This window comes from Hemiscyllium ocellatum, chromosome 25 (assembly GCF_020745735.1).
Source record: "Hemiscyllium ocellatum isolate sHemOce1 chromosome 25, sHemOce1.pat.X.cur, whole genome shotgun sequence".
In the NCBI taxonomy this organism is placed as follows: domain Eukaryota; kingdom Metazoa; phylum Chordata; class Chondrichthyes; order Orectolobiformes; family Hemiscylliidae; genus Hemiscyllium; species Hemiscyllium ocellatum.
The window spans coordinates 41,189,956-41,203,214 of NC_083425.1; the positions used below are offsets into that span (position 1 = coordinate 41,189,956).

A 13,259-nucleotide genomic window follows, 5' to 3' on the forward strand; every position below is an offset into this window, starting at 1 on the left:
ACTTGCAGAGTTACATTGCACTTTGCTCAAAAACTGCATACATTCATGTAGAACTCTGAGCTCAAAAACTGCATGAATTTATGTAAAACTCTGTTATCTCACTTTTTAGATTAGAATCAATCTAAACATCAGGTCATAGACAGAGAACACAGGGGGCTAACACCTTCAACATATTGTCTAGCTATCACCATTGTTAACAGCTAACCTGAGAATGCAACTTTTAAAAAAGGGTTTTGTGATTTACACATGAAAGAAGTGAAACTATCATTGTATTCTAACAGATGAAGGAGCGTCGCTCCGAAAGCTCATGTGCTTTCAATTAAACCTGTTGGACTATAACCTTGAGTTGTGTGATTTTTAACTTCTTAAAGAGTGCAAAATGCATTTATTGGAAACTAGTTGAAAACATTTATGTATAAATCTTTCTTATCACATTGATCTCTGTACAGGTTCACCATCATGCGATGTAAACATTTAAACACTTGACATTTAACACAAGATGCATTTCTGTAACAAGCCATCTCAGAAAAGCAAAATGTAATTAATGATACTTTAGAAACAACTTAGTTTAGAATGAACACTGAAATAATGCATGTGGAGATTTCTACACATCATTAAATTAGATGCTTGAATTTAAGTGATTTGGTGGATATTAACAGACATGCATATATTATGCAAAAGAAAATGGGACTAAACTTGAAAATGGTAACATCAAATTAAAACTGAGCAGGGATTAAATAAAGTGGATTGAAACCTTTTCTTAAGATAAAACATGAAATAGTGAGCGCGAAATTTCATTTTAGTTTTGATAAGGACCAAGCCAAATGAATTCCTTACTCTGTACTTCAGGGTCTGCTGTTCCCTGGGCAGTTTGATAGTACTCATTGCACAAAGCAGTCAGTGCTGAGATCACAGCATCCTGAAACTGAACACACAAGAATTATTACTACTTCACAGTGATTAATACTTGAATAACTTAATTTGTACAAGCAAAGAAATAACCATACTGATTCTGATCTGTTACAGTAAGGGAAATCAGTGGTACAAAAATATGAACTATAATCTCAGTAATATTTATAACACTCAGAACAAAATATACAAAAACATAAACTGGAACATTGAGCCAGATTTTCTGAGTAGTGGCAACCTCATGCAGATTAGATGAATAAATGGATTGTGTCTCACACAGATTGTCACTCCGTCACTGTTTTATGAAAGAAGGGAGCCGCACAATTCTGATAGTAGATTCTGCTCAGGACTCCTTCAGAGTATGGAGACGTTCTTCCACTCTGACAGCTCTTTCAAACTATAAAGGATGGCAAACCGTGCCTCCTTTTCATAGCAGTCAGTTGCCATATATCGACATTTAAAGGTCCAACAAGCCACTTTGACAGCTGGTGTCCAACTATAAGATGATAAACAATGTGCGATGTTAAGGTGTTGGGAAGGTAACATGCCAAGGGTAGGGGGATGGAGTGTCAACTGAGTAAGATCCCAGTTAGGAAGGTTGCCTGCTGGAAAGGGGTATGGTGTCAGGGGTTGTAGTGTTTGAGTGTCAGGTTGCAAAGTAACTGATGCCACATTGAGGCTATGTTTTGGTGAGTATGTGAAACCAAGTCTTGCAGTGTGTCAGGTCTGGGAGGGGGAGGTTCAGGTCCAGTGGAGGGAGAGTCTGGCACTGGACCCTGTGAGCAGCTGAGATCCAAGGGGAGTTAGCTCCAATATGGGTCAAGTCCTGAGGGGCATTAGGGTTCTTGGGGAGGATAAGTTAGGAGTGTGAGATGGAAATTCGAGGTTAGATTAAAAGCTACTCAGGAGTTAGACTATCTTTTTAATACTCTAATTTTTCCTGAGTAACTATTTTATCTACATTCATGGAACCATCCAAAGTTCCTTGTGTTATGAAACTTGCAGAGGGTTCCAGGTGTGATGGAATTCTGGATTATGACTTGGGGCCTTCAAAACTTCTGAATTAATATACATTTAAGATCTAACTTTCCATTATTCAAATTTATACTGTGCTATTCAGTTGCCATATTCAATTGTTACAGCATGATATATAATAAGAAAGACCAAAATAAGATAGAATACCTTGATTTTCTGTTTTGCAGTGCTGGTAAAATGATGTATGCTTTTCAGACTGTCATCAATAAGCCACTGCCATTCACCTAATTAAAACAAATTTTATAGAAATATGTATACAAGGCAGCACCTCAATGTATACACACTGTTTCCTGAAGTAAACAACAAACATTCTGGTTCTGAAAGACAGTCATCTAAGCTGAAGAAAATGCAATGTTTACGCAGGGCAATAGTTGATTTCTGAGGCTATGAGCAACTGCATGGGTCACAGTTATGCTTGCCTGTTTATGGGGTATGTATAATGATCCTTGTTCCAGTCCTACACTTGCCTCCACCCACAACTTTTTGTTGATACATTGACAACTGTTTCGGTGCCACTTCATGCTCCCACCAGAACCTGAAAAATTTGTTAATTTACCTCCAATTTCTACCCCTCTATAAAACTTTCACATTGTCCATTTGTGACACTTCCCTTCCTTTCCTTGACCTTTGCATCTCCAATTTGGGGAATAAACTGTCTGATGCCATCCACGACAAAGCCACTGACACCCATAGCTATCTTCACCACATCTCTTTCCATCCCATATCCTGCAAGGATTCCATCCCATTCTCCCAGTTCCTTTGTCCACGTCAAATCTGTTCAGATGATACCACCCTCCGAAACAACACTGCTTACATGACTTTCTTCTTCCATAATTCTGGTTTCCCGCCCACTGTGGTTGAAAGGGCCCTCAAGCATATCTGACCTATCATCTGTGCTTCTGCCCTTGCCCCTTCCCATCACTTACAGCAATGTAATCTGTGAAATGTGTCCTTTTTATCCCACTAGCCTCTGCATTCAAAGGATCATCTCCACCATTTCACACAACTCCAGCAGAATACCACCATCAAACACATCGTCCCCTCACTCCCCCATCTGCATTTCACATAGATCTTTCCTTCTGGTCCATTCTTGACCTCCAGCACCAATCCCCTTTTCCCACAACACCTTCTCATGTAACTGAAGACGATCCAACACCAGTCCATCACCAATTCCCTGCTCACCATCCCAGGGCCTAAACAGTTTTGCCAGGTGAAGCAACATTTCACCTGTATTTTCTCCAATCTTGGAAACTGTATTCACTGCACCCAATGTGGCCTACTCAACATTGAAGACACTAAACACAGACGGGGTGACTATTTTGTAGAACACCTCTGGTCTGTGCTCAAGCATGACCCCAACCTTCCCATGGCCTGTCATTTAACACAGCGTTCTGCTCACATGTCACTTGTCTGTCCTCAGCACGCTGCAGTGTTTCAGTAAATCACATTGAAAACTGGAGAAACAACATTTCATCTTCAGACTTGGCACTTCACAACGTTATGGACTCCATAGTGAGTTCAACACCTTCAAATTGTGAATCCATTCATTTCCTTTCTTTCAACTTTACTGGTTGTATTCTCTGTTATCATGTCCTTGTTCCCCTCTCGCCTCCCCCCGCCCCCCCCACCCTGTTCAGCTGCAACATAACCTACCTCATTTTAGATTTAGATTTAGATTAGATTACTTAGTGTGGAAACAGGCCCTTCGGCCCAACAAGTCCACACCGACCCACCGAAGCGCAACCCACCCATACCCCTACATTTACCCCTTACCTAACACTACGGGCAATTTAGCATGGCCAATTCACCTGACCCGCACATCTTTGGACTGTGGGAGGAAACCGGAGCACCCGGAGGAAACCCACGCAGACACGGGGAGAACGTGCAAACTCCACACAGTCAGTCGCCTGAGTCGGGAAATGAACCCGGGTCTCAGGCGCTGTGAGACAGCAGTGCTAACCACTGTGCCACCGTGCCGCCCAAACTTAAACCCTTTTTAAACTTAATCCCTTTAGCAATGAAGGGCAAAATTCCATTTGCCTTCCTAATTACTTGTTGTACTTGCAAATCAACCTTCTGTGATTCATGCACAAGGGCAGCCAGGTCCCTCTGCATAGCAGCATGTTGCAACTTTTTATCATTTAAGTAATAATCTTGTTTACTATTACTCCTGCCAAAATGGATGACTTCACATTTATTAACATTGTATTCCTTCTGCCAGACCTTTGCCTACACACTCAAAGTATCTGTGTTCCTCTGCAAAGTTTCACACACTACATATTGGTTGGTTAGCTCAAGTGGTTGGAGGGTGGTGCTAATAACACCACGGTCATGGGTTCAACCCCACACAGACCAGGTGCGGTGTCGGGGTTTGTAAGTGCACCACACTTGCAGTGTCTATATGAGGGGCAGCATGGTGGCTCAGTGGTTAGCACTGCTGCCTCACAGCGCCAGAGACCCAAGTTTGATTCCAGCCTCGGACAACTGTCTGTGTGGAGTTTGCACATTCTCCCTGTGCCTGTGTGGTTTCCTCCAGGTGCTCCGGTTTCCTCCCACAATCTAATGATGTGCAGTTAGGTGAATTGGCCATGCTAAATTACCCATTGTGTTCAGGGATATGTAGGTTAGGTGCATTAGTGGGGGGTAAAGTTAGAGTAATGGAGAACGGGTTTTGGTGGGATACTCTTCAGAGGGTCGATGTGGACTTGTTGGGCCAAAGGGCCTGTTTCCACACTGTAGGGATGCTATATATTCGATACGTGGTTCCCAATTCCAAATCATCGATATAAATTGTGAATAATTGCAGTCCCAACACCAATCCCTGAGGCACATCACTAGTCACTGATTACCAGCCAGAATCCCATTCTTTGCTTCCTGTTAGTCGACCAATCCTCCATCCACTTGACCCGTATCTCCATTCATCCTTATCTTATGCAGCAGCCTCTTGTGCAGTACCTTGTCAAAGGCCTTTTGGAAATCTAAGTACACCACATTCATTGGGTCCCAGTTATTCTCCTTGCTTGTAATGTCTTCACAGAATTCCAAAAGATTTGTTAAGTTTTGAAAATCAGTGCACTTGCTATTTCTCCTGCTATCTCTTTTAGTACCCTGAGATTGCTTCCATCAGGGTCAGGAGATTTGTCTATCCTCAGCTCAATTAGCTTGCCCAACACTACCCCATCCGTAAGAATGATTGCTTCCAGGTCCTCACCTTCGTCTCTTTGTCAATTACTGCCATGTTATTAGTGTCCTCCACTGTGAAGGCTGATACAAAATACCTGTTCAATGCCTCAGCCATTTCATCATGTCCCATATCTAAATTCCCCTTCTCATCCTCTAAAGGAACAAAGTTTACTCTAGCCACTCTTTCTCGTTTTATATATTTATAGAAATTTTTGCTATCTGTCTTTATGTTCTGTGTTGTTTCTCATCACAGATGTTGCCAGCCCCTCTGAGTTTCTCCAGCGTTTTCAGTTTTTGTTTCAGGTTAACCATGATTTTAATTTTAAACAGTAAGTATGTCTGTAGGGTAGGATTATATTTGTTGCAAGTGGCCTAGCTGGTAACAACTTCATCCCATGAATGAATAAAAAAACCTCATCAATATTAGTAAATGAAGCAAAATATCCTGCATTATTTCATCATTACTGTATATGCATTCACTTCCAATGAAACATCCCAAAAAGAAGCTTTAAAATGGCACATACATCCTATTGATAATTAATGCTTTATTTTGATCTTTTTCAGATGAATTAGTTCTAACAAAGTAATGCACAAACAGCCTCAAAAACTGACAGACTGGAAACCATTGTGACTCACGAGATTGCTTTAGATTCTCTGCTCCATTTCTCCAGATTTTATTTATCCTTCCAGTTCCACATCACTCATCCTAGAATCATAGAAACCCTACAGTGTGGAAGCAGGCTATTCAGCCCATCAAGCCCACACTGGCACACCGAAGAATATCCCACCCAAATCTTTCCTCCTATTCTATTCTTTGTAATCCAGAATTTCCCATGGCCGACTCACCTAACTTACACATCACTAGACACTATGGGCAATTTAGAATGTTCAGTCCCCCTAACCTGCATATATTTGGATTCAGAGAGGAAACCAGAGCATTCAGTGGAAACCCAGGCAGAGTCAGGGAGAACGTGTAAACTCCACAGTCAGTCGCACGAGGTAGAATCAAACCTGGGTCCCAGACACTGTGAGTCAGTAGTGCTAACCACTGAGCCACCGTGCTGCCCACTTCAGCTGTTCAGCATCATTGCTAAACTTAGTCAGCTAATTGGGTAACTAAAATAAGGTCATCAAAACCTGTAACACAAATGAAGTATTCTTGATTTTCAAAATATAATTTTTTTTAATATAGAACTTAATTCTATTTATTGAAAATCCTAATCTGTAATCCATTTTGCACAACATTTACAACTGACTTTATCATAAACAGCAAACAATAACATTGTGCAAGGACAAGTTCTAAAGAACACATTGAAAACAGCTTACCAATTATAGGGTCATTCTTCAAAGGCAGCTTTGACAGTGACATTCTCTCAATGAAGCAGCAAACTGCCAAAAATGGGAAAATAATTTCTGCAGTTAATAATATTTTTACAACTGGTACATTTTTAAAAGTACTGATAAAAATTCATAAATAAATATGGCTTTTCACCAATGGCTAACTCTTTCAAAGAAATGTAATTAGTTTATATTTTAAAATAAGAGATTTTTTTGATTATCCTAACCATGCACATACAGATGTACAAAAATGTATGAAGAAAGAGTCTATCCTGCCTGATCCATCCAGATGTGGTAAAGCCTATATCCATTAGGTCCAACTCAAACCAAGCCACAATCCTCTGGGTTTAGTCAAAAAAGTGAAAAAGCCATAGCCCAATTTCAAAAAATCTCCAGGATCAACAGCAGTTACAGAATCAGAAAAGTTAGAAGCAAGCTTAATAAATTTAATTGAATTCAGCAAAGATTTCACAGAATGATTCAATCCTTCACCCTCTCATGCACCATTTCTTTGAAAGAATTATCCGAAACGTTTCATTCCCCTTCTATTTTCCTCCAAGCTCGGAAATCTCATTCCATTAAGATTTTTATCCAAATCTCTTCTCAAAAGTTATTATTAAAACTGGAACTAGTGTTCTTTTAGGCAGGTGCATATCAGGACAACTGTTGTGCAAAATAAATCCCATCTCACCAATGTTCTATGTACCAATTATCTTAAATGTGTGCCACCCTTTTATTGACCATTCTGGACTGGAAACAGTTTCTTCTTAGGAACTACATCTCAGTTGAACCCCTTCATTAATTCTCCCCTGCATCTTCTCTGCTCTAAAGAGAGCCCAAGTTCTCATGCTGTCTATGTAAAAACATTTCTTCCCCTGTTAAATCCACAAAATAAATCACACCATTCATGAACACATTGCTTTGAAACCATTACTAACTTTCAAACATAAAGCCAAAAAAAAAGTGTCTTCTAACGTAATGTATTAACACATGCAGTAGTGTGACTGTATTCGGTGTAATAAGCAGCAGCAGTCAACACATTTTGAAATCATCTCACAGAAACGAAACTAGACTTCAGTAAGTAACCTACTGACTGGAAAAAGGGTTTGGATTTTTCCAGACGGTTACACTTAAAATTACATGAACAGTACTCACTTTTCTCCCCAAGACATTTCAAAATAAAATTATTGAACTGAATATGTTGAAATATAGAACAAGAATTGAAGAACAGATGCTCGCTTATATTGTTTGCCTTGAATTTCTATGTTTATGAATTGTTGGTATTTGGTGTGAAAGAAAAACAAGGTGTCCTGTATATTGAAGGAATATCCCAAGATCTTTTTGTACTTCTTATGATTACTCCCTCATGTTTGAGTTAGATACCAGTAAGAGTTGTAAATATTAGTGCTCAACAGACCTTTTGGCATCATCTGAAACTTCATTTTCATTTGAAATAGGGACACAAGAGTTCAATGTTAAAAACATGCTACACTTCAAAAATGCCTCATTGTCCCGAAGTGCTTTACAGCCAAACTTAATTGTAAAAGGTGCCAGATAATGCAAGTACTGTTTACAAAATAGCCTCAGGCTCATGATATTTGATGGAAGCAAGACATTAAGTGATCTGATTATCATGTTCTCTATGACTAGACAGCTAATACAAAAATGGAATCAAGTTACTCCAGTTTAAGGTTTCCATCAATTATAAAAATGATGGAAAATAACAAAGTTTGTTGATACACGTTTGAAACATTGGAGAATTAATTGATAGCTTACAATACAATATAGAAAGAAGCAAACACTTAGGTATGAATTATTGATTACGTTAGAATTTTGAGATTCAGATGACATCTGGGGATAAATTTCTCAACTTACCTGCTGGTCTCATAAATGCTCCACCAAACCCTCTACAGAAAATGAAAAAAAAACAAACGTTTTTAATCATAAAATCATAATCACAGAATCTGTCTGCTATTATTGTCACAGATGTTCTGGCTGCCCCAAAAATTTTAATAACATGATGTTCCCAGTGTCTGTTGATACAGACTGATAATACATTCGAATAATCGAGTTGCAATCGATCCATTACAGTAACTTTAATTTACAGGTACAGATCAGTTCTACAGGTATAAAGTATAAATTATTTTAAAGTGTGTTCGTTCTATCTGGGTTTGTGCTTAGAATTATCTGGACAAGCAGTTCTCAACAATTAACTAGGAAACCTGTGTTATATTGTTACTTTTGGAATTGCCATACATGAGCTTGCTGACTGCTTGAATAATACTACATTTAGTGTTGGGATGCTGTGGCTTTAAGAGTTGTGGCTTGTCCTGGTTTCTTTTGGATGGAAATTGGGGGACAGGTGAAGAGCAGTCTATGAGAAGATAAACAACTTGCGAGGCCTTAGCTTTTTTTTTTAAAAGTTGGAACAAAAAAAGCAGCCCGAGTGGGTATGATCAAGCTCTCACCGATCCAGGACTTTGTTTACTTAGTTTTCAGCAGTTGTTGCTAGAGTCTGGGTAAGGCTGTTACACACTCTTTCTGAATTTTCTCTCAAAATTGTCTTTTGATGTTCTCTCCTCCTGGTTTGGAGAACCACATGTGAGGCAATCTGTTTTCTGAATTTGCCTTTTTGCCATGGCTGTGTCTATGAGCTGTTACTATATTGGAACAGTTAATGTAAAGGAGTAAAATAATCTATTATTCTGTTCAGTTTTCCAACTGAGTCAAGTTATAAAGTCATAGAGTTATATAGCACAGAAACTGACCCTTCAGTTCAATTCGTCCATACCAACCAGATAGCCTAAATTAATCTAATCCCATTTGCCAGCATTTGGCCCATATCCCTCTAAACCCTCCTATTCATGTACCCAGCCAGAGGCCTCTTCAAAATGTTATAATTGTACCACTTTCCACCACTTCCTCTGGCAAATCATTCCATACATACACTACCTTCTGCATGAAAACGCTGCCCCTTAGATACATTTAAAATCTTTCCCCTCTCATCTCAAACTAATGCCCTCTCATTTTGGACTTCCCTACTCTGAGAAAAACACCATGACTATTCACCTTATCTGTGCTACTCATGATTTTATAAACCTCTACAAGGTCACCCCTCAGCTTCCAATGCTCCAGGGAAAACAGCCCCACCTTATTCAGCCTCTCTTTATAGCTCAAACCCTCAAACCTGTTAACATCCTTGGAAATGAGGTTATGGATTTGTTTGCCGTGTATTCTTCGTCACCTCACCAGGTGACACTGTCAGTACACGAGTGGTTTGCATGTAGGGTCCAGTTCAATATATTTGTTGATTGAGTTCTGGTTGGAGTTCAAGGAATTCTCTCGCATGCCTCTGTTTTGATCTGCTGGGATGGTTATGTTGTCCCAGTTGAATTTGTGTCCTTCATTGTCTGTGCGAGTGGAAATGAGAGTGTGCTGGTCATGGCTGGCGGTGGCGAGCTGAAGTTCATGCACTCATATAGTCAATTTCCTTCCTGTTTGTCCTATGTGATGTTTTTCAGAGTCTTTGCAGGGTATCTTGTAGATTACATTCATCCTGTTGGATGTGGGTGTCAGGTGCTCACCTTTTGTGAGGAACTGGTGAAAGGCGTTTACTGGTTTGTGGGTCATTACAGTTCCTAGGGGTCTAACAGTGGCTCAAAAACCAGTAAACACCTTTTACCAGAATTCCTTGAAGCCTGACACTCTAACTGGAACTCAAATCAACAAAAATACTGAACTGTACCCCATATGTAAACCACTCAGATACAGAACTGGAAGTAACAGATAACAGAGACACATAAGTACCAGGTAGAACAGACCACGAACGCTTCACCGGAGGTACACTGACAATGTCACCTAGCTAGGTGACAAAACGTCTGCATAAAAACACACATCAGTTCAGCAAAACAATCTACAACCTCACCCACAACCCAAGCTACAAATCTTTTCAAAAACTCTACCCTTGCAAATCTTTTCTGAATCCTTTCAAGTTTCACAACATCCTTCTTATAGCAGGGAGACCTGAATTGCACACAGCATTCCAAAAGTGGCTTGACCGATATCCTGTACAGTTGCAACTTGACTTCCCAACTCCTATACTCAATGAAGTTATTACAATTTCCTCTTCCTTCTTGTATTGTAACTATGGTGTTTGAATAAATTGTGTTTTGCTTAACGTCTTGTAGTTTGACAAACTGAATTGCATCTGAAACGCAGCACTTCACATTTACCTTTGAAAGAAGAAGTTTGGACCTAGGCTATCATCTTAAAATAATTTGAGGGTTCTGGTCCATAACAATAGCTTTTCCAATACGTTTATATTGTGCTTGTACAGTATTGTGCCAAAAAGCAATCAGGAAAAATAATGAAAGGCGCAGCTAAAATAACTGTAGAGATATTTAGCCAGCAAGATGGAAAAGATGGTATCTAAATCTTAACAATCTGTCAGTGAAACTCTACAGCATCTAGCTCATTTACTCTTACCAGAGTGAACGCAGCTAAAATAACCAATCACATTCAGGTTTAGTTGGAACATACAATTCATTAAATATTAAGGGTGTTATTACTGCACAGGTGCCAACAGAAGAAAAAAGAATACTAGAGAATTAGCACTGAAGGTGTAAATGAGAGGAAATCTAACACATGTTTGGAGTCCATAGGCACATTATATGAAGTAATAACGTTCGTGAGCTGTGGCACTAGTTGCTATAAAGGTATAGCAGACATAACAGACAGCTGGTTCAAAGAAAGGGAGAATGGAGAATTCAATATCTGGTAAGATGTTAAAAAGAGGGGATGTGACAGTACTGATTAAATAAATAACCACAGAATTATGTAATTAAGGGGTGAAAGGCATATTTAATATGTTAGAATAAAGTAACAATACAGGAGTTATTAGGTTTATTGATACACACTATAGGCCAATAAAAAGTGGAATGGATAAAGATGATCAAATTTGCAGGTAAATTAGCAAAAGATGCAAGAACAAAAGATAAGTAATAACTGAATATTTGAATTATCCAAATAGAAACTGAGATATTAACAGTGGAAAGGTCTAAGAGGGGGAGAAGCTCAAAATGTATAGAAACATGAGAACCTTCTTGACTCATGCTTTCAGCCCAAGGAGAAAAGAAACAATGTTGCAACAAATTATGGAGAATGAACTGGTACAAGCATTATCGTGGAAACTATGGAGACTCTAGACACAATCTTCTTTGCATGTGGAGTAGTGCCAGAGGACTGGAGGCTTAGAAATATTATTTGCATATACATATGCCTGAGCAAGAAGTGGGGGCTCTGAAAGCTTGCGATTTCAAAGAAATCTGTTGGACTATCACCCATTGTTGTGCGATTTTTGACTTTGTCCACCCCAGTCCAACACTGGCACCTCCACATCATAGAAAGGAAGACAGACAAACCTAAAGTTGGCGCTAGGGAAATCGTCACACAAAGCAATCTAGGGAAAAATTAATTGGCAGTCAGAAGAAATGTGTGAAAGTCAGCATAGAATCGTTAAAGACAAATCATGGTTGTCTTGACATGACTGAATTCTATTTGGAAATAATAAATAAGATTGATAAGGTTATTCTGATTGTGTGTACTCTTAAAATTCCATTTGACAAAAATACTGTGTAATAAATAGTCTTCTCAGCAAAATTAAAAATCATGGAATTAAACAGACTGTGGCAGCATTATCACAAATTTAGCTCAGGGACACAAGTAGAACGTAGTGTCGAACATTATTTTCCAGACTGGAGAAGTGCCCAGAGTTGTGGTCTCCAGGGGTCAGTATTAGGACTAATGATTTTTTTTTAAAAACAGAGCAATGACTTGGACTTAAGTATGCATGCCATCATTTCAAAATATAGAAATCATGTAAAACTTAGACATCAATTAATAATGAGGAAGAGAATGACAGACTTCAGAAAAACATAGAAATACTGCCGTAATGTCCAGCAACATGGCAGATGAAATATAACTGAGAGAAGTGTACGGTGATTCATTTTGGTAGGAAGAATGTGGACTAGCTAAGGGGAAGAGAAACCTACAAATATCAATATTTCTAAAGGCTATAGAGCAAATTAAGCAAACTGTAAAAATGCATATAAAATTCTTAACTTTCTAAATAAAGGCATGCAGGACAAAAACAAGAAAGCTGTGTAATGTTTTAATAAAAATTCAGCCTCATTTGGAATCTGATACATGTTACTGGGGACTACTTTAGAAAGAATGGCAAGAAGAGATTTACTGGGGTTAATTTGACAAATCTGCCCAAGAGGAGAAAGTGAGGTCTGCAGATGCTGGAGATCAGAGCTGAAAATGTGTGGCTGGAAAAGTGCAGCAGGTCAGGCAGCATCCAAGGAACAGGAAATTCGACGTTTCAGGCATAAGCCTGAAGTTTCGGGCATTCCTGAAGAAGGGCTTATGCCCGAAACGTCGAATTTCCTGTTCATTGGATGCTGCCTGAAATCTGCCAAACGGCCAAGAAAAAGATATTAGCCTCATTTTGTGCAGTGTCATTTTATGATCCCAAACAACGTATTTGCCAGGTCCTGGAGTCCCATAACTGAATTGAATTAATTCTAAAAACCGTAAATTCCAATTAATTATGGTTTCCAGCCAATAGAAAAAAATCATTTTTTTTTCTCTGACAGAAATATCCTGAGCCCAGGCTATAAAAAAATACAATGAGGCTGAGAATAGTATTGGCTTGTTCTCTGAAGAGCATCTCAAAAAGGAAATTTACTTGTCAGAAAACGATACTGAAGCAAACAATACACCAACATTCAACA

The 13,259-nt window shown here is 39.0% G+C and overlaps 1 protein-coding gene across 1 annotated transcript in view; it reads right to left on the bottom strand.

Annotated features, from left to right (window-relative positions):
* Positions 1-13,259, bottom strand: part of tbcd (tubulin folding cofactor D) — a 281,039-nt gene that overhangs the window by 80,764 nt on the left and 187,016 nt on the right. The window contains exons 23-26 of the mRNA XM_060844252.1: positions 8,341-8,372; positions 6,454-6,516; positions 2,092-2,168; positions 838-925 (exon numbers count right to left, since the gene is read on the bottom strand). Of these exons, the coding sequence (XP_060700235.1) occupies positions 838-925; positions 2,092-2,168; positions 6,454-6,516; positions 8,341-8,372 (260 nt within the window). The remainder of the gene's footprint in view (positions 1-837; positions 926-2,091; positions 2,169-6,453; positions 6,517-8,340; positions 8,373-13,259) is intronic.